Source organism: Schistocerca gregaria, chromosome 3, assembly GCF_023897955.1.
Source record: "Schistocerca gregaria isolate iqSchGreg1 chromosome 3, iqSchGreg1.2, whole genome shotgun sequence".
Classification (NCBI taxonomy): domain Eukaryota; kingdom Metazoa; phylum Arthropoda; class Insecta; order Orthoptera; family Acrididae; genus Schistocerca; species Schistocerca gregaria.
This window is the reverse complement of record NC_064922.1, coordinates 273,495,202-273,517,347: the sequence shown is the minus strand read 5'-3', so window position 1 is coordinate 273,517,347 and position 22,146 is coordinate 273,495,202. Positions and strand designations below refer to the sequence as shown.

General features: G+C 43.7%; 1 protein-coding gene across 1 annotated transcript in view; it reads right to left on the bottom strand.

Moving 5' to 3' along the window:
* The window catches only part of LOC126353801 (protein THEM6-like), a 189,740-nt gene that overhangs the window by 10,212 nt on the left and 157,382 nt on the right, over nt 1-22,146 (bottom strand). The window contains exon 3 of the mRNA XM_050002897.1: nt 7,033-7,247. Coding sequence (XP_049858854.1) covers nt 7,033-7,247 — 215 coding nt within the window. The remainder of the gene's footprint in view (nt 1-7,032; nt 7,248-22,146) is intronic.

Sequence of the window (22,146 nt, the reverse complement as noted above, 5' to 3'; positions counted from 1 at the left end):
TGTCAAACAAGCGTGCACAGCTTATGAAATACGCCTGCGTGCTCCGCTGACGTGTCTGCCTGTGTACCAGAAAAACTGCTGAGTGCTTGTTCCGCTTTGCGGCGGCAGCTGACACGAGGAAACTGCGTATTTTACTCACGGTAATGCACGAGGCACGTCTTTGACTTCTACTCAAGTTCTTAGTTGCGGAAAGAGCACACAAATGCATTCCTCCCTTGAGACTTTAAGGGGGGTAGGACGTCAAACGGGCCGACTTCGAGGAGACGCACCACAGGACATTTTAATTTGCACTGTCTATACTTTTACAAAAATTCATAAAACACTAAAAATATTCTTTAAATGTGAAATTTTACGATTTGTTCACTTTTGCCATAGGTACACTTTTCTTCATAAGTAAGAGATTCTTCGATGAATTTTGCACAGCTTACAAACCATATATACAGGTGTATGGAACTCTGGAATTTATTTAATCTATGGAAAAATGAATGGGCTGTTACGTTTTAAACTTCGTGTTTAGAGAAGACTCGAATTTTACCACAGTTTTTAACAGATTTCGGAAATTCTAGAGTTTTATACACCTGTAAGTATGGTTTGTATGCTGCGCAAAATTCATCCAAGAATCTCTTATGAAGAAAAGTGTACCTACAGCAACAAATGCAGCCAATACCAAGTGAAAAAATGATGAAATTAAACATGTAAAAAAAAGTTATGTTTTTTAACTTCCTCTGCTATTAGTGTGAATCTTGAATCCTTTCTTGTCATGCTAACAAAGTTTTATGAATTTATTTGTAAAAATATAGACAGCGTAAATTAAGATGTCCTGTGGTGCCTCTCTTGCTCAAAGTCGGCCCGTTTCACGTCCTACCGCCCTTAACTACGAGTGTAGAAAGTGTCGCATCAGTCGTGCGAATGGATTCATTTCCTGTCAGAAATGTCACAGTACGCGGTACTCGACGGAAACCGAGTAAAACAGAATGATACCCGGCGTACCCCCAAGGATGTATTACAGGCCCTCTGCAGTTCCTAATCTGTATAAACTATTTAGGAGACAATCCAAGGAGCCTAGTAAAGTCTAGTAAAGTGATCAGAAGATAAAAACAATTGCGAGATGACAGACACGATATGGCAATTGCGTCTCAGTAAGTAGTAAGTGTGAGGGCATCCTTATGAGTACGAAACGAAGTCCGTTAAATTGAGGTTACACGATAAACCATAAATTTAATGGGTGTCAATTTAACTAAATGCCTAGGAATTAAAAGTACGAACAACTTAAATTGGAAGGATCACATAGATAATGTTGGGGGAAGGCAAACCGAAGACAGTGTTTTATTGGCAGAACACTTAGAAGATGCAGAAGGTCTACTGAAGAGACTGCCTACAATAGGCTTGTCCGACCTCTGCTAGCGTGTTGCCCGATTACATCGAGAAAGTTCAAAGCAGGGCAGCTCGTATCGTATTACCGCGAGATGCGGGAGAAGTGTCACTGAATAATAAGCGAGCTGGTATGGCAATCATTAAAACAATAAGGTTTTTCGTTCCGGCGGAGTATCTGCGATATTTAAATCACCGAATTTCTCAGTTGAATGTGAAGATAATTTACTGCCGCAAATCTGCATGCCGAGAAATGATTATCGTAATAATACAAGAGAAATCGAGCTTATAAAGAAAGATTTAAGTGTTCGTTTTTCACCACACGCTGTTTGAGAATTTAACACTAGAGAAATATTCTGAAGGTGGTTCGGAGAACCCTTTGCCAGGCACGTAAGTGTGAAATGTAGAGTAGTGATGTGAGTCTGCTTAGGTTAGTTGTTGGTAACGCCACGCAGGGCTCTACATGAAAATCACTGACTGCTGTGTGAAGTCTGTGGCTGGTTTACGTTGTTGGAATATTTGCTATTCTAGTTTTGGGCAGTTGGATTTGAACAGCGGGTAGCATTGCGCTGTTGGAGGTGAGCCACCCATAGCAACCTTGTGAGCCACCAGCAGTGGTGGATGTAGGGGGGAGGGGGGGGGGGGGGGAGATGGCAGAATTTTAAGAGCGGACGATCTGGACGTGTGTCCATCAGAAAGAGTAAATTTGTCATACTGGATGTCATGAAGTGATTATATATATAATGCATTTTGAATATTATGAAGGCAAATAAATTGATCTCTATCAAAATCTTTCATTTGCTGACTATGCCTATCAGTAGTTTGAATCTTTTATTTAGCTGGCAGTAATGGCGCTCGCTGTATTGCAGTAGTTCGAGTAACGAAGATTTTTGTGAGGTAAGTGATTCATGAAAGGTACAGGTTATTGTTAGTCAGGGTCATACTTTTGTAGGGATCTTTGAAAGTCAGATTGCGTTGCGCTAAAAATATTTCGTGTCAGTTTAGTGTTGATCAGAATTAGTAAAGAGAGAAATGTCCGAGTGCGTTCAGTTTTACTCAGCTGTTTGAAAATCAAACAACATAGAGGTTTATCAGCACAGTAATTCATTAATTTGGCTAAGGGGATGTTTCAACCGAATTTACCATTGAGAACTACTGGGTAAGGACATTGCATAACAACAACAACAACAACAACAACTACACTTGTACGAATCATTCTCCTAGTAATTAGGTCCCAGGTAATGCTGTTTGGGTCTAAGGATTTTTAGTTGCTTGAGCCCTGTGTTCAGCCGTGCCTCATACGGTGAGCAGATGCTAACAAGAGCACCTGCGGTTACCACACAGACGTATCTGGACTTTTAAATGTGCTTTGCCTCTTCCGCCAGATTGACATTTCGTTGATCTGCGTCTCCTCCTTCACTGCCGTTGCGGTCTTCGCCAATATCCTGGCAAGGAACCCTTACAAGGTACTATCACCCGGTTCAGGTGAACCAAGGTTTTTAACAAGGTGTTAGTCCTCCCCCTCTTTTTAAACCTGGCTTGATACTGTCATAGACTATGTGACATCACTTAATGCAGCAATACGCTGGGTAAGTGATGTTGAGAACGATTTGGGGAAAGGCACAAATTGACATAACCTACACATCAGATAGGGACATGTTTAGAAGCAGAAAGCAAGCAAGAAAGAAAGCAAGAAAGAAAGAAAGCAAGAAAGAAAGAAAGAAAGAAAGAAAGAAAGAAAGAAAGAAAGAAAGAAAGAAAGAAAGAAAGAAAGAAAGAAAGAAAGAAAGAAAGAAAGAAAGAAAGCAAGAAAGAAAGAAAGCAAGAAAGAAAGAAAGCAAGAAAGAAAGCAAGAAAGAAAGAAAGCAAGAAAGAAAGAAAGCAAGAAAGAAAGAAAAAGAAAGCAAGAAAGAAAGAAAGCAAGAAAGAAAGAAAGCAAGAAAGAAAGCAAGAAAGAAAGAAAGCAAGAAAGAAAGAAAGCAAGAAAGAAAGAAAGCAAGAAAGCAAGAAAGCAAGAAAGCAAGAAAGCAAGAAAGCAAGAAAGCAAGAAAGCAAGAAAGCAAGAAAGCAAGAAAGCAAGAAAGCAAGAAAGCAAGAAAGCAAGAAAGCAAGAAAGCAAGAAAGCAAGAAAGCAAGAAAGCAAGAAAGCAAGAAAGCAAGAAAGCAAGAAAGTCTTCGGCGAGAAAACGAAGAAATATTAGGAAAATAAGAAGAACCTTAAGAAACATTGGAAGTCCACCGCTTATCGTTCTCCAGAGCTGCACAGCGGGTTTATCAACAACAATATCCTAATCGCTGTATCCCGCATCATAGGACTTCTGCTGCTGTGTACCGACGTCTGCTGGAGACCAGGTTATTTAGCAGATTACCTGGACAGGGACGCTGTCGCACGGTAAGAACGCTGCAATCTGAGGAAGCTGTCTTGCAGCACATGGAGCGGGATCCTTTAATCAGCACTTGTGCAATTGCATGCAACATGGGGACGAATGTAAGAACAGTCCTTGGAGAGCAATTGTTACGTCCATTTCACTTACAGCGTTTCCACAACCTGGAACCAATTGATTATCGACCCAGAGCACAGTTTTCGTAGTGGTACCTGGAACAGTGTGAAATGCATCCTACAGTTTCATCATCTGTGTTGTTTACCGATGCAGCAACGTTCGGGCGTGATGGAGTCTTCATCATGCACAATTCGCATGTTTTGGAGTGAGGATAACCCACATGCCACAGTTACAAGAGCTCATCAAGTACGGTTCTTCGTTAATGTGTGGGTCGGTGTTGTTGGGGACTGCTTAATTGGGCCGTATCTGCTACCTAGGCCATTAAATGGCAGGCACTATTACAATTTTCTGGCCAGAGCATTGACAGCATTGCTGGAAGACGTCCCGCTCCCTATAAGACAACGCATGTGGTTTCAACATGGAGCGCCGGCACATTTCAGTCGCCGTGTGCGTCGATTCCTGGACCGACGGTTCCCAGAAACGTGGATTGGCAGAGGTGGTCCTGTACCATGGCCTGCTCGATCCCCAGATATGTCCCTTTTGGACTGTGTGGGGAGAGCTGCACAACCTTGTTTACGCAACTCCTGTTGCGTCAGAAGAGGATCTGGCTGCACGGATAGTAGCAGCAGCAGCAGGAACAATGTAAGATACTCTTTGGGTTTCTGCCCGTGTCAGACAGAACATGATCCGCCAGTGTAACCTTTGTTTACGTTTCAATGGAGGCATTTTTGAAAATGTACTGTAATTGAAATTGAGTTGTGTTAATGTGTTGTCTCTTGATCATAAAAATAATGGAAAAGTGTTTGTTGGTTTAATTTGCCACCAGAGAAATCTTCCTCTACCGGTTTAAATACTCCTTATAGCAAAAAATATTAGGAAAAAATATTTGTTTTGGTGTCCCCTACAACAACCCAGAGTTTGTCGGTTTAAATAATTTTCACCCTGTAGTGCCGGGTTTAGAGCGGTATATTTAAGTATTGATTTGTTGTTAGATATTCTGTACGTCAACAAGCTAGTAGTATGCTTATCCCTCTAGAAAAAGAATTGAAAGGAAGACTACGCACGTTCACGCTTGGCGATAACCACTTTGCTGACAATGCTGATTGCATGTAAGTGGCACAATAAAAGGTGTCCGAGGACTCCGTCGTTCGGTTTCGTCACACATCGGATTTGTCTGAAACACCTCATGTCGACTTTCCTGTTTATCATTTCAGCAGACGCCAGCGACTTAGTAGTTACAGCGTGGTGAAGCTAAACGTTGCAGTTTGTGTTGGTAGAGCCGAGCGCCTATTACGTCATCATTTCCCCTCACGCGTCTCCGCCCACCGCGAAGACCAATCTTGTCGTTTAGATGTTTTTACTTTGTTTGCAGCAACTGTTTTTGAAGAATAGCGATGTGGAGAATTAGGTGCGGAAAATTTTTTTTTTTCTAGCGCAACTGGAATGTTATTTCTTCACATTGGAAAACTCGTTTGCATTCAACACACACACACACACACACACACACACACACACACACACACACACACACACACCTCCCCCATCCCCCGTGCAATCTGACCACTAGTAAGTGCTACTTAGACTTGTTTCACCAAGTCAAAGACAGAGACTGGGCATTATGAAAGCTAAAAAACGAGCGAGACTCCACACAGTGAAACTCCAATTACGTTCGACTACAGTTTCAAAGGAACAATTGAAAATATTTACCGAAAACTGCGAAAATACTATAATATAGCATGAAGTATAATCACCTAAAAAGAACTTGGGAGTGGGAAGGTGCTAGTCAATAGGATGTTCATGCGTTGCTTAGCTATGGTCACAAGTGTTTAACAATTACGTCTAAAAAAAAATTCTAGACCTAGTCGTAATAAAGCCAGCATCGTCATTATTACGACTAGGTCTAGATTTTTTTTTAGACGTAATTGTTAAACACTTGCTTAGTTATGGCTACAACGCATGAACATCCTATTGACTTAGCACACAAATGATCATGATTGAACTTATGAACAAGGCTATATCTAATCTGCAACATCCGGCAATATGTGCCATATAAATTAGATGGTCATTATTCAATATTAGTATATCTGACCTGAAATGGTCTAGAATCAATTCAAAAACTAATGCACGTGCCTGATTGGGCTTCTTGGCGAAGTTATGGTGACGAGTTGCAGAAAACATTATAGTAGGGGATAATGTGGCGGCAATGGGGTACTTAATTTACCTTCACCCCCCCCCCCCCCCCCCCCCACACACACACACACACACACACTGCAGAAACTGTGTGTGGACCACTGCCATCGTAATTCGTGCCTGGAGACCACTGCCATTGAACTTTGGAAATGACAGCGGAACTATGCTTAATGCTAAAGTGTGACTGAGAACAATAACTGTTCAGCGTCACTTTCGTACCAGGTGTGGTGTGGATCCTCTTGCAGCACAGAGCATCAGACAATGGCATGCACAATTCCTAGAAACAGGTCGATTGTGTGAAGGCAAATCGCCGGATGGTCCCCCAGTATTTTGACACAGACGTCGAACACATACGCCATAGTTTCACAAGGAGTCCGCAGAAATCCGTTCGCCGTGCAGCTCGACAGCTCCACATGCCCCGCTGTCCGTCTGGCGTGTGTTACGTAGACGTTTACACATGAAACCATACAAAATTCAGCGACTGCAAGCTCGCCGTGAAGGTGACAACAACTTGTTGAGTTCTGTAATTTCTATCCTGGCAAGATGGAGGATGACAGTTTTTCTTCCACGCTCAGTGTTTAGTGACCAGGCAAGATACTACTTAAATGGTAAGGTGAACCGTCATAATTTGAGAATATGGCGTACAGAGTAACCATATGAAGTTGTTCAACATGAATGGGCTCTTCAAAATTTAGAGTGTGTTGTGCAGTTTCACAGGAAAAGGTGTATGGTCCATTTATACTGTTACAGGAAGCACATATCTCGATATGCTTGAGAACTTTCTTTTTCGAAAAACGTCGTGATAAACCAAGGAAACCATTGAGTCCGAATTTTCTCGCAGTTTCGTCTGCACAATTTGTTAGTGAGGTGACGTATGAACTCTGCTGTCTTTTAGCAAGAGAGCTAATTTTAACATAGCAGGAATAGAGATGTAGGTTTTATTCAAAAGTGTGAGCGAATGTGTTTTTACCTTGGAGGTGATCTTGAACCTGGAGAAGGGCCGCACGAAGCGGCGGTAGCGGATGGTGCAGGCGCCCTGGACAACGGCGCCTCCCTTCTGTCGGATCTTGCGGTAGAGCCCCGTGCGCTCGTAGAAGTCGACGCGGGCGAAGTCCAGCTCGCGCAGGTAGCGGGCGTTGTTCATGTGGAATAGCAGCGTGTCCACGTCCGTCGTGAGGCACACGCCTGCCGCAAGACACACACTGCTTACCACCGTGTCCACCGACACACGACACAGATTAAGTTATATCAGGTCATATACCAAAACCGCATATTTCGATACGTTAGCCACAGAGATTACACACACACGCGCACACGCGCACACGGGATGGGAAAACCCGATCGGTTGATACCGATAGTGATATTTCAGTTCTAAATAATCGGTGTATTTATATGGTCTCGGTTATAACGGGCATTTTTGCTTTCATTAACAACCAGATAAAAACGGAAATATGGATTAGCCATAGCAGCGGAGCTAAATTTTTCTTTATTAAAAATATTTATAAAAAGTATTTTTTTGGTAAAATTTGTATTGCTTTGAAATATTGCGGAAAAGCCATCAACGCCGACAGAAATGAGCAACGAACGTGTGGCCTAAGAACTGGTACAGCACTGCTGGGACAAGGTACCTGTCACCAGGAGGATTTGCGATTTCCTGTCAGAGGGGTCACAGTTCGTAGTAATTGACGGAAAGTTATCGAGTAAAACAGTGTTTTCTGGCGTTCTCCAAGGTAGTGTTATAGGAGACAATCAGAGCAGCCGTCTTCGGTTGTCTGCAGATGACACTGTAGTTAATCGACTAATAAAGTCAACAGAAGAGCAAAACAAATTGCAAAACGATTAAAAAAAATATCTGAATGGTACGAAAAGTGGCAGTTGACCCTAAATAACGAAAAGTGTGAGGTCATCCACAGAAGTACTAAAAAACTCAAATTTCGGTTACACGATAAGTCAGTCGAATCTAAAAGCAGTAAATTCAAATAAATACCTAGGTATTACAATTACGAACAACTTAAAATGGAAAGAAACAGAAAATGTTGTGGGGAAGGCTAACCAAAGGTTGCGTTTTATTGGCAGGACACTTAAAAAATGTTAAACAGACCTACTAAGGAGACTGCCGACACTACGCTTGTCCGTCCTCTTTTAGAATACTGCTGTGCTGTTTGGGATCCTTACCAGGTAGGACTGACGGAGTACATCGTAAAGCTTCAAAGGAGGACAGCACGTCTTTATTATCGCGAAATATGGGAGAGTGTCACAGAAACGATACAGGATTTGGGCCGGAAATCATTAGAAAAAAGGCGTTTTTCGTTGCGACGGAATCTTTTCACGAAATTCCAATCACTAACTTTCTCCTCCGAATGCAAAAATACACTCCTGGAAATAGAAAAAAGAACACATTGACACCGGTGTGTCAGACCCACCATACTTGCTCCGGACACTGCGAGAGGGCTGTACAAGCAGTGATCACACGCACGGCACAGCGGACACACCAGGAACCGCGGTGTTGGCCGTCGAATGGCGCTAGCTGCGCAACATTTGTGCACCGCCGCCGTCAGTGTCAGCCAGTTTGCCGTGGCATACGGAGCTCCATCGCAGTCTTTAACACTGGTAGCATGCCGCGACAGCGTGGACGTGAACCGTATGTGCAGCTGACGGACTTTGAGCGAGGGCGTATAGTGGGCATGCGGGAGGCCGGGTGGACGTACCGCCGAATTGCTCAACACGTGGGGCGTGAGGTCTCCACAGTACATCGATGTTGTCGCCAGTGGTCGGCGGAAGGTGCACGTGCCCGTCGACCTGGGACCGGACCGCAGCGACGCACGGATGCACGCCAAGACCGTAGGATCCTACGCAGTGCCGTAGGGGACCGCACCGCCACTTCCCAGCAAATTAGGGACACTGTTGCTCCTGGGGTATCGGCGAGGACCATTCGCAACCGTCTCCATGAAGCTGGGCTACGGTCCCGCACACCGTTAGGCCGTCTTCCGCTCACGCCCCAACATCGTGCAGCCCGCCTCCAGTGGTGTCGCGACAGGCGTGAATGGAGGGACGAATGGAGACGTGTCGTCTTCAGCGATGAGAGTCGCTTCTGCCTTGGTGCCAATGATGGTCGTATGCGTGTTTGGTGCCGTGCAGGTGAGCGCCACAATCAGGACTGCATACGACCGAGGCACACAGGGCCAACACCCGGCATCATGGTGTGGGGAGCGATCTCCTACACTGGCCGTACACCTCTGGTGATCGTCGAGGGGACACTGAATAGTGCTCGGTACATCCAAACCGTCATCGAACCCATCGTTCTACCATTCCTAGACCGGCAAGGGAACTTGCTGTTCCAACAGGACAATGCACGTCCGCATGTATCCCGTGCCACCCAACGTGCTCTAGAAGGTGTAAGTCAACTACCCTGGCCAGCAAGATCTCCGGATTTGTCCCCCATTGAGCATGTTTGGGACTGGATTAAGCGTCGTCTCACGCGGTCTGCACGTCCAGCACGAACGTTGGTCCAACTGAGGCGCCAGGTGGAAATGGCATGGCAAGCCGTTCCACAGGACTACATCCAGCATCTCTACCATCGTCTCCATGGGAGAATAGCAGCCTGCATTGCTGCGAAAGGTGGATATACACTGTACTAGTGCCGACATTGTGCATGCTCTGTTGCCTGTGTCTATGTGCCTGTGGTTCTGTCAGTGTGATCATGTGATGTATCTGACCCCAGGAATGTGTCAATAAAGTTTCCCCTTCCTGGGACAATGAATGCACGGTGTTCTTATTTCAATTTCCAGGAGTGTATTATAGTTGACACCGACCTACATAGGCAGGAACGATCACCAAGGTAAAATACGGAAAATCAGAGCTCGTACGGAAAGATATAGGTGTTCATTCTTTCCGTGCGCTATACGACATTGGAATAATAGAGTATTGTGAAGGTGGTTCGATAAACCTTCTGCCAGGCACTTAAATGTGATTTGTAGAGTATCCATGTAGATGAGGCGTGGCCTGTTAGGTGATATGCGTGTACGTGCACTGTCCAAGACTTGCCCCCTTCTGGTCTATTTGGTAAGGTCTCAATGTCGCCGTTGGACATTCTTTGTCTATCAGACTAGCGTCAATCCCAGTCTGGAAATATTTTACGAACTGACGTAGCAATGAAGTACAATGCTTCATTTACAACAAAAATAGAAAGTAGCTAATGTGCTGCATGTGCCTACATAGTATGCCGTTATCTGCTTGAAAAGCAGCAAATAACTCTGAAAAAAGTTATTCAACCACAATTTTCATCCCTTAGCACTGAATATTCGTTATGGGCAAATAGTCATATGATCGATTCCAACATGGTTTTTGAGCAGAGACCGAATAAATGAGAATCAGTAGGGGACTGCTTTTTGTAGTATTCAACTGCTTACTACTTTTCGCGAAAAGGAGCTGACGGTGAGCGGATTAGGTTTTTCGCTATTTGCTTATTTAATGTTTTGATTATATGTATCTTAAAACTGAGGGAGCAACATTTTTCGATCTTTGATTTCTATATTTATTATAGGAAATAATAGGAATAGAAAACTGAAAATCGGTTATTTCATAAACCGATTATTTCGACGGTTTTTACAGACGGGCTGAAGTGGTATAGTCGAAAACCGGTTCCTTCGAAGTAACTAAACAAACACACACACACACACACACACACACACACACACACACACACACACAAGAGCGCGCGCTAAAAGTAGTGTAATAAAATGATGAAACCAAACAACAATGCACAGCAGGCATTGACAGTCAAGACAATACGTGCAGCACACAGGAGAACTGTCTTCGCTGAACACGCCTTCAGTAACGAGAAACAGCTTCTGACAAGCAAGCACGTAAGTATTAACGCTAGGAAAGAATGCATCAAAACATTTGTCTTGTGATTGTTATACGGCTCTGAAAGACCGGTGTTAATGAAACAGGCCATGCAGCGCCCAGAAACAATGAAAACGATGTGTGGAAGGATACTAAAAATAAGCTGGACAGAGTGCAATGAGGGGATCCTCGGGGAAGTCTATGAAATTGGGGAAGTGATCATTACACCTTAGGGAAGAGGGGAAAAGAGTAGTAGACCACGCGTTACGTTACAACGAATTGTTTACCACCCTATCCGAAGGACAGGTTTCAGAAGAAAGGGAGACGAGACCGTGGAAGAATAGTCTGGAAACTATGATGGATGGAATTGAAACCGCACACTAACCAGAAACTTGTGCTGCAAACATGACCACCTTGCTCATCAGGTGCTCACGTGACTATACAGGTTAGACTGGCGTTTAATCTGTCATCCCAGATCATAAAAACTGATAGCCTGTTAGCTTCGTGGGGGTAATCTATCTGAAAGGAATCAGCTGCAGCGCCTATCGAAAACATTTGATAAATTCCTGTACTCGTCAGGGGCCTCGTAGGTTGCTTCAGTACGATAATTTTCTTTAATGATTGCTGGATGTCTGATCGGTTAAAATATTTATTCAACTAGTGTGTAAAAATCACTCAAGAGACACAAACGTCGAGTTTGTGAAGCAACTGGAGAATGAATTTACATATTTACAGGGTGAGTCAAAAAGAATACCAAAACTTTAAAAGTGTGTATTTATTTAATGAAAGAAACATAATATAACCTTCTGTTATACATAATTACAAAGAGTATTTAAAAAGGTTTTTTTCACTCAAAAACAAGTTCAGAGATGTTCAATATGGCCCCCTCCAGACATTCGAGCAATATCAACCCGATACTCCAACTCTTTCCACACTCTCTGTAGCAGATCAGGCGTAACAGTTTGGATAGCTGCTGTTATTTCTCGTTTCAAATCATCAATGGTGGCTGGGAGAAGTGGCCGAAACACCATATCCTTAACATACCCCCATAAGAAAAAATCGCTGGGGGGTAAGATCAGGGCTTCTTGGAGGCCAGTGATGAAGTGCTCTGTCACGGGTTGCCTGGCGGCCGATCCATCGCCTCAGGTAGTTGACGTTCAGGTAGTTACGGACAGATAAGTGCCAATGTGGTGGCGCTCCATCCTGCTGAAATATGAATTATTGTGCTTCTTGTTCGAGCTGAGGGAACAGCCAATTCTCTAACATCTCCAGATACTGTAGTCCAGTTATAGTAGCACCTCCGAAGAAAAAGGGACCAAAAACTTTATTGGCTGAAATGGCACAGAAAACTTTCACCTTAGACGAGTCACGTTCATACTGAGTTGTTTCCCGCGGATTCTCAGTGCCCCATATACAGACATTGTGACATTTGACGGTTGACTTTCCCGTTAGTGTGGAAAGTTGCTTCATCACTAAACACAATCTTTGAAACGAAAGATTCATCTGTTTCCATTTGAGCAAGGATAAAATCACAGAAATCGATTCTTTTAATCTTATCAGCTGCAGACAGTGCTTGAACCAATTTCAGACGATAAGGTTTCATAACTAACCTTTTTCGTAGGACTCTCCATACAGTTGATTGTGGGATTTGCAGCTCTCTGCTAGCTCTGCGAGTCGATTTTCCTGGGCTGCGAACAAATGCTTGCTGGATGCGTGCTACATTTTCATCACTCGTTCTCGGCCGTCCAGAACTTTTCCCTTTGCACAAACACCCATTCTCTGTACACTGTTTACACCAACGTTTAATACACCACCTATCAGGAGGTTTAACACCATACTTCGTTCGAAATGCACGCTGAACAACTGTCGTCGATTTACTTTTACCGTACTCAATAACACAAAAAGCTTTCTGTTGAGCGGTCACCATCTTAGCATGAACTGTAATCAACAGCGCCTCAAGCGAACAAATGTACAACTAAATGAAACTTTATAGCTCCCTTAATTCGCCGACAGATAGTGCTTAGCTCTCCTTTTGTCGTTGCAGAGTTTTAAATTCCTAAATTTGTGGTATTCTTTTTGAATCACCCTGTAAAACAGATCAAGGATAAGAAAATAAATGGTTGTTAGGGTCGCCACCAGAATGATGCTGGACAATTACCACTGAGAATGTGTCGAGACACAAAGGACACTGTTTTCAGCCGTGATGGCAAATTACATAATTACGCAAAACGGGTACAATTAAAACAGAAACACACAACAGATTAATGGATAAGGGAAGAATCACAAAGTAACTTCACTAGGCAGGCGAGTTCTACTGAGTTAACTTTATTACGAAACAAAATATGGGTGATTACAAGAGCCGCGCGGGATTAGCCGAACGGTCACGGACTGTGCGGCTGGTGCCGGAGGAGGTTCGAGTCCTCCCTCGGGCATGGTTGTGTGTGTGTGTGTGTGTGTGTGTGTGTGTGTGTGTGTGTGTGTGTGTGTGTGTGTCCTTAGGATAATTTAGGTCAAGTAGTATGTCAGCTTGGACTGATGACCTTAGCAGTTAAGTCCCATAAGATTTCACACACCTTTGAACATTTTTGATTACTAAAAATCTCCTTTGAAGCAAGAATTCTGTTGCAGAAAAAATACGTGAGGTGCGTAGATCAAGATAAGAATACTGAAAAATAGAAACGAGGAATGTACCATTCTTTCCTCAACTTATCGCGATTCCCACAGTTGGGAGTGTGCACTGTAAATGTGATCTTGCTATGACTGCCACTGAGGGGTTGCCGGAAAGTTGGGGTGCGCAGAGATTACTCGCCGCGGATGCATGTAAATTCAAACTGAAACTTCGAAGTCTCGGCAGAGGGCTGAAGTCAAGAAAAACACGTGCAAGCCCGTATCCAGAGTAGTCACACCAAGTAGAAGTTCGAATATCCATGCCGGCCAGTCTTTGGTAACCTTCCTTCAGACCTCGGAAAGGCAAGCACACAATTTGTTTTAGCCAATCCTAGAAAGGGTCTATCTGATCTTCCAATCAAAATACGTGGAAGCGCGTTCCCTAGCTCCCACCATAAAGTTATAGACGTATTCGTTAATGAGATAGATGCGTGTATAAGGAAATGGGAAACGAGTGTATCCCGTTCTACATCTACATCCATACTCCGCAAGCCACCTGACGGTGTGTGGCGGAGGGTACTGACTTCTTTGTCAGGTTCTGGAAATTCCATTGGGCTTCGGACAGCGTTCCCAAGGGACGAACAAAGTTTGGAAGTTTGCAGACGCACGAGGAGCTGTTTTTTTGCTTGAGGAAATGTGTCTGGAGACCCCACACAGCAGGACAGCGGCAAGTGGACACCTGAGGACTCCACCCAAAGGTTACTAGCAAATAGAGCTCTCACCTCTTCACCGTTGGTTTCTTGTTCTGCTATACAGGACACCAGTCTTGCATTCCGTCGCTCACTGTCTGCGGAGACAGAGCCACGAGAAAAATCCCTGACAGGCTCGCCTGACTGCCTGTGAGCTCTGCTAGCGTAGGAACTGCCTTTTAAGTGACCAACAGCTCTTCTAAAGCATATGAAATTTCCTCCTGTTTTCACCTGAGCGAAAAGGAGATCCCTGGTCAAGACCAAGTGCAGTTACTGGGAAAAATTACAAGAATGAAATGTTAGGGTGGATACAGAGAGTTGGGTAAACCACGTTCTTACAAGCCACCCTTAACCACTGATGTAGTCAGCGCGCAAAGTAAAAACGTTAGTGTCTCGTATGCAAATAGGATAAAATTAGAGGAGAAAGGTCTGAAACAGCCGGCCGCCTAACACATTGACTTTAAACGCTAAGGAGAGGAGAGAGAGAGAGAGATACGGTTGCAGCGCCAAGGCCTAATCTTTAGACGACAAAGTTGGAATCATCGTTGTTGTTGTCTTCAGTCCTGAGACTGGTCTGATACACCTCTCTATCCTGTGCAAGCTGCTTCATCTCTGGGTACCTACTGCAACCTACATCCTTCTGAATCTGCTTAGTGTATTTATCTCTTTGTCTCCCTCTGCAATTTTTACCCTCCACGCTGCCCTCCAATACTAAATTGGTGATCCCTTGATGCCTCAGAACATGTGCTACCAACCGATCCCTTCTTCTGGTCAAGTTGTGCCACAAGCTGCTCCTCTCCCAAATTCTATTCAATACCTCATTAGTTATGTGATCTACCCATATAATCTTCAGCATTCTTCCGTAGCACCACATTTCGAAAGCTTCTATTCTCTTCTTGTCCAAACTATTTATCGTCCATGTTTCACCTCCATAAAATGCTATACAAATACTTTCAGAAACGACTTCCTGACAAATCTATACTCTATGTTAAATTTCTCTTCCTCAGAAACGCTTTCCTTGCCATTGCCGGTCTACATTTTATATCCTCTCTACTTCGACCATCATCAGTTATTTTGCTCCCCAAATAGCAAAACTCCTTTACTACTTTAAATGTGTCATTTCCTAATCTAATTCCCTCAACATCACCCGACTTAATTCGACTACATTCCATCATCACCTCGAAAGAAACAAGGCTGTATTGTTAATTTTTTGATCGTTTGCAAATACTGGTCTACAGTCCTGGTATACAATGAGATCCAGCAGTACTGCACTGTAGCACTCCGCTAGAGAAGGCAGAACACAATGGTATAGCCCTATATAAAGGTTGAGTGATTACAACTTTGTCTACCACTCGCTCATGTTTGTACTTAAGGAAGACGTTTTATTGTGATGCTATTTTCGTATAAAACATTCTGTCTTTCTGTCACCGCAGTTTAGAGATCGGAATGTGCAAGTAAAAGTTTAATCCTGTAGTGATCATTTTCACCACAATGGACTGCAGTTAATGGTCGCTTCTTTGACGTTTTCAGTCAGTGCTGAGGATGCAAATGGACAGTCCACTGCAGTGGGCGCTTACTTTTGGTGTTGTGCCCTGTATGTATTTGCAGCCTGCTGACTGAAAACGCCAGAGAAGTGACCATTACAAGCTGCCAACTGCAGTTAATAGGGAGAACAATAGGTTATAACTTTAGTTGTCGATGGAAATCAGCTGTCAGTGATGCGAGACTCGCCGAGTTGTTTACGTTGGAGCGTTAGCGGAAGCGCCACTACCACACAGACGTCTGAATAATCTCCGACATTAGGATGAAGGTCGGCAGAAAGCAGGTGATTATCCATTAAATGTGGCCGTCTCGCTGAAGTTGTTATAGTTTTTTTTATTACCGAGTAAGACGATGGAGCTTCTCGCCAGAAGTTATACTTTTTATTCGATACTGATGCAGAAAATAGTTCGGGAACAGGTGATTCGTCTTTTTTCTCTCTAGATGGAGAAGTTGCTGCGATGAACATTTATGGGACAGCGTGGCACGTCTGAACTACACAGTCTATTTTTGCTTATTTGTCATTCCCTGCTCCGAGCCTTAGAGTGGGCTATTTGACATTCGAATCGTATGGAGTCCCAGTGCTTTTAAAACAAATATCAGGCGCGCTGTTATTGAGTCAGAGGGGTTCCCAATTGGGAATAAATGTGGGTTCTAGAATTTGCTTTACAACCTAGATGAACCTTGCTCACAACCTCTCGTAACTGCCATTGCTCATAGTTTCAGACATTATCCACAATCGCAACCCATAGATTTCGGAACAGAAATGTTGAGTGTGAGGCGTAAACGAAAACCTAGTCTATCTAAAAATAATAACTTTACTCACTTCCATCAAGGGCACAAAAACAAAAAACCTAGATGATTCGTATATAAACTCTTGCTGTCACTTTGCAACGCTCAGAGCATTACCTATTGCTGCCCTCTACGACGACTTTTTATCAGATATCGTTTAATGCCCATTTCTAACTGTTGGCGTAGATCCCCAGACTCTACAGTGGGTTACGGAAAACAGTCCATCTGGTACTAGGTCTACAACTTTTTCTTCCTCCATTTTTTCCTCGAATTTCGGGGCTTTATTGCGAAAAACTTACAAAAAATGATTCATAGTACTGCCCATCGCTGGCCACTACATTCTCCCTTTTCGGATGTCATACGAATCCCGTGGCGTCTTTTGTGGGGATCCATGAACAGATTTAATTTTCTTCTTGTTCATATGATCGAAAGTGCTGGTTAGCCAGATTGTATGCCTCTGATCGAAAAGGTGGAAGTCCGAGAGCAACGCATGGAGAATACGGCGGTAGAGATAGGACTTCTCATTTCAAAGTTTCCATGTATATTTTGACGGGTTTTGCGACATTGGGTCGAGCACTGACCTGTTGCAAAATTACCTTTACGTGTCTATCGCTGTATTGTGGCCGTTTATGTTTCAGTGGGGGGCTCGAACGCATCAATTGCTTTCGACAATTATGCCCTGTGACTGTCTTCGACTGTTTCAGTAGCTACGGAAACGTTCTGTCTTCCCCCGCCATGCCGGTCTTAGACATAAAAAATCACCGATCTTAAGGCGTTGAAAACGTTCTCTGCACGTTTTTCCACTAATAGTTTCCTCACCATTGGTGTCACCCAGCATTTTAAGAGCCACAGCCGCAGATTTCTTCATGTTAAGCAGAAAATTAAAACTCCCCGCAAATGGCGAAAAATGTGTACGTAAGTTTACGTACGTAATCGAGAATAGCTTTATGATGCAATGACAAATCTAATAATATTTTTTATGGCATTATGTTTACAGATGTCTAAGCTTATTGTCTTAGATCTATGAACAAGCCCGTGAACCCCACTTGCCGCTTCTGCCGTCTATTGCAGAACGGTGGAAGCAAAGTTGTAGACCTAATAAAAAGTATCAGGACACCAATATGTAGCGCGGAACTGACCACTAGGGGTCACAGGAGGTAAGCCCTGCCAGTATAAAAGGAGGCTGGGAGTACTGTGTAGCAGAGAAGCAGTACCAGCTTAAAGGGTAGACTGGGACAGCTGTCTATTCGAACGTGGCCTAGTCATTGGCTATCACCCGAGTACAAGATCTGAAACGATCCTGATCGATTTGTGAAAGCTGCCCGAGTCAGCTGTTAGTTAAGTGGTTGTGAAATGGAAACGCGAAGGAACAATCATAGCTAAATAAAGACCCCGTGACAGGCACCACCGAGTGTTATGGAGAGTGGTGTTAAGAGATCGCATCAGATCAGCGGAAGGAATCACCCTGAGTTCCCACATATTACCATCAATTATTGTACGTAGGGAGTTACACTACTGCCCATTAAAATTGCTAAACCACGAAGACGACGCACTACAGACGCGAAATTTAACAGACAGGAAGAATATGCTGTGGTATGCAAATGATAAGCTTTTCAGAGCATTCACATAAGGTTGGCGCCGGTGGCGACACCTACAACGTCCTGACATGGGGAAAGTTTCTAACCAATTTTTCATACACAAACAGCAGTTGACCGGCGTTGCCTGGTGAAACGTTGTGATCCTCGTGTAAAGAGGAGAAACACGTACCATCACGTTTTAGGCTTTGGTAAAGGTCGGATTGTAGCCTATCGCGATCACGGTTTATCGTATCTCGACATTGCTGCTCATGTTGGTCGAGATCCAATGACTGTTACCAGAATTTGGAATCGTTGGGTTCAGGAGGGTAATACGGAACACCGTGCTGGATCCCAACGGCCTCATATCACTAGCAGTTGAGATGACAGTCATCTTATCCGCATGGCTGTAACTGATCGTGCAGCCACGTCTCGATCCATAAGTCAACAGATGCGGACATTTGCAAGACAACAACCATCCGCACGACAGTTCGGTGACGTTTGGAGCAGCATGGACTATCAGCTCAGACCACGGCTGCAGTTACCCTTGACGCTGCATCACAGACAGGAGCGCCTGGGATGGTGTACTGAAGGACGAACCTGGATGCACGAATGGCAAAACGTTATTTTCCCGGATGAATCCGGGTTCTGTTTACAGCATCATGATGGTCGCATCCGTGTTTGGCGATATCGCGGTGAACGCACATTGGAAGCGTGTATTCGTCATCGCCATACCTGACGTGATGGTATGGGGGGGGGGGGGGGGTGCCATTGGTTTCACATCTCTGTCACCTCTTGTTCGCATTGACGGCACTTTGAACAATGGACGTTACATTTCAGATGTGTTACGACCCGTGGCTCTACCCTTCATTCGATCCCTGCGAAACCCTACATTTCAGCAGGATAATGCACGACCGAATGTTGCAGGCCCTAGTTATTTAGAGCTACGAATCACGCTATATCGTACGGCAATCTGATAGAAAGGTTTGGATTGGCAAATGTCTGGGCAACGTTATCTTTGACCATGTGTAGCGCCAATGAAGTGGGGAGGGGGGGGGGGTGAGGGGGGGAGGGGGAGGAGGTCGTGGTGGTGTAATATGGAGCGATTCCGTGGTTGTGATGTCGCCCCCCTTACTGCACCTAAAAATATCGCCAGATGCCCGAAGTTATGAACTTTTACAGCACTGTTTACTGTGTGAAGTAGAGGACGACTTCGGAAACAATGCTCCCTATCATAAAGTAGCATCCGCGAGGCACTGGTTGTGGTTTCCCTGCCTGCCCAGAGTCCCGACCTGAACGTTTGAGAAGAGCTAGATCATCTTCGCACCTGATCTCATAAACGAGGTGGCGTAGTGGGTATCACACTGGACTCACATTCGGGAGGATTACGGTTCAAACCCGCGTTCGGCCATCCTGATTTATGTTTGCCGCGATTTCCCTAAATCGCTTCAGGCAAATCCCAGGACGGTCCCCAAGCAACCAACCAAATCCCAGCGTCCAACATCACTACAGTCTTTCGTTTTGACTTACGAAGAATCTGCTTCCATTTTTCCACAGACATTCAGACACCTCACTGGAGGCGTCCCCAACAGTTTCCAAGCTGCCATAAAGACGGTGGGTGGACGCACTTCACATTAGTGTCCATAAAAACTGTCCCCATATTTTTGATCAAACAGAACGTACTATTTTAGCACGTGTGTTTTTTCACTTCCGTGGTACGTATACCAGTGTAACATCAGTATTAATAAATTTTAGGTAAATGTCCATGACTTATTATAGTTGTCAATGAAATAGGTACAAAACATTTCTTTCGTCTCGATCTCTGAGCGGAAGTCAGACTTGCGGCCTCGGTAACCACATTTAGTAATTAATAGGCCTAAAATTCATGAAATTTTGACTTCGATGAGTAATTTCGCAGACTTATTTTCCTCTGAAGTGTAAAGGATTTACAGAGAATCACAACTTGTTTCTGGCAGCTAAAAACTTAGATGGTGGCAAGATACATGCAACTTTTTTTTAGTGCTGTTTTCGCGCAAGCTTTAAGTCTTGTGACGCCCGAGATAAATTACGCGACGTAGCTCTTGCTCCGCAGATCTCGTTTGAAACGTTTATTGGCGCACCCAGATTACTTCTCTGCACTGTCAAACAGTTAAAGTGAGTGTCTCAAGACTCGCTTTGATCCGCGAGACAAGATTAACCTTGCCACTATACCAAAGTCAATAAAGCCCTCCAGCTATCCAACGACTTTCAGAAATGATCAAAGATGCGACTGTTGGATTGGGAAACTTCCACCGCGAACAGTTTAGAAACGATGGAAGTAGCAAGGAGCTAGCTAGAGATGGGGAATACACTTCACAACAACAAAGAGGATGAAGTTCAAACTCATGGGTCAAAAACAATAAAAATTCTAAAATTTAAATTTGCGCGGAAACCGTATTAAAAAGTGTATATATAATGCAACCGTAATTACTTTTTTAGCTGTCAACTAAACTGAATAATTCCCTGTAAAATCATACTCTTGAGGGGAAACAAGTTTTCGAAATTACTCACCTGAGCCGAAATTTCACGAATTTCAGGCATCTATAAGGCGTACTCCAAAACTATGTCTGCTGACCAACATTTAACTGATGGAAGGCCTGAATGAAGTTTCACGCGTGCAGCGCTGTCTACTGACTTTTTAGGAAACTACCGCAGTGCTGGCAAACGGTCCCTCGGCTGCTGAAATCCCTCCTGAGTTATGCCAAGTGTACGGACCTGATGAAATGAGTAACGAACAAGTTCGAGAATGGCGTCGAGAATTTCAAAATGGTCGCACACATGTTCTCGATGAACAGAGGAGTGGCAGTCCCGGTATTCGGACCGACGACATGGTTGATCAAGTGAACTAAAAACTTAGAAATGATCGGTGATTGACTATTAGATGTCAATCTATATCCAAATCCCGCTCCAGCTACTGCAGGGTCTGGATGCTGACGAGTCCTCGTCATTTGGCTCGGTCCTCCCACCACTTTTCTTCCTCCACTTGCTGCCAAGTCACACCCCCCTTTTCCACAGACATTCTCACTTCCATTTTCCACCGTGTCCTTGGGCGCCCTCTAGGTCTTTTCCCATCCATCATCAGTTCTTCCATAATTTTGGGGAGTCTCTGCCCATGCATCCTTTTAACATGCCCATACCATCTTAATCTCTTTTTCAATTTCTTCTCTCATACTTTCTTGTTTAAGGTCCTTTCTAATCTCTACATTCCTTACTCTGTCCATTCTTGTTTTTCCTTTAACTGCTCTGAGAAATTTCATTTCCCCTACTTGCAGTCTGCTCCAGTCTCTTTCTGTCATTGCACATGTTACTCCTCCATAGGTGACAATAGGGATGTAAAAATTCTTATACATAATGAGTTTTGCTTTTTTCTGAAACTTCCTTATTCCAAATCAGGTGTTTTATTATATGGTAGAAATGGCTTCCCTTCTGTAACCTATTAATTTCGTTGGTTATTCTTCCATCCCTAGATATTTTACTCCCTAAATAAGTGAAATTTTCTTAGACTTCGAGGGGTTCTCCAGTCAAGGTAATATTTCCGGTGATCCCTTTCTCTCTTCCAAATACCATCACTCTTATCGTTATTTATTTTTAATCCATACTTTTTCATTGTTTCCTTCCACGCATCAAGCTGTAACTCTACATCTACCTCTTTATCGCCCCATATTACCATATCTGCAAAAATCATCTTTGTATCTTTTTCTTTTACTATATCTAAGTGCCCTGTTCATTCCCTCCACCACAACATTAAAAAGTTCAGGAAATAGAAATAAGACAAGGACTTAAGCAATGAAGTATTCTAAGTATTCAGAGTTGCCCAATGGTGTTCTAATTCTACAATTGTGTCCTCTGTAGATTGTCTTTATAACAATGTATCCATCTTCTATATCTATCTTCATTTCTTCCCAGAGTCTTTCCCTGTTAACTGAGTCATATGCCTTT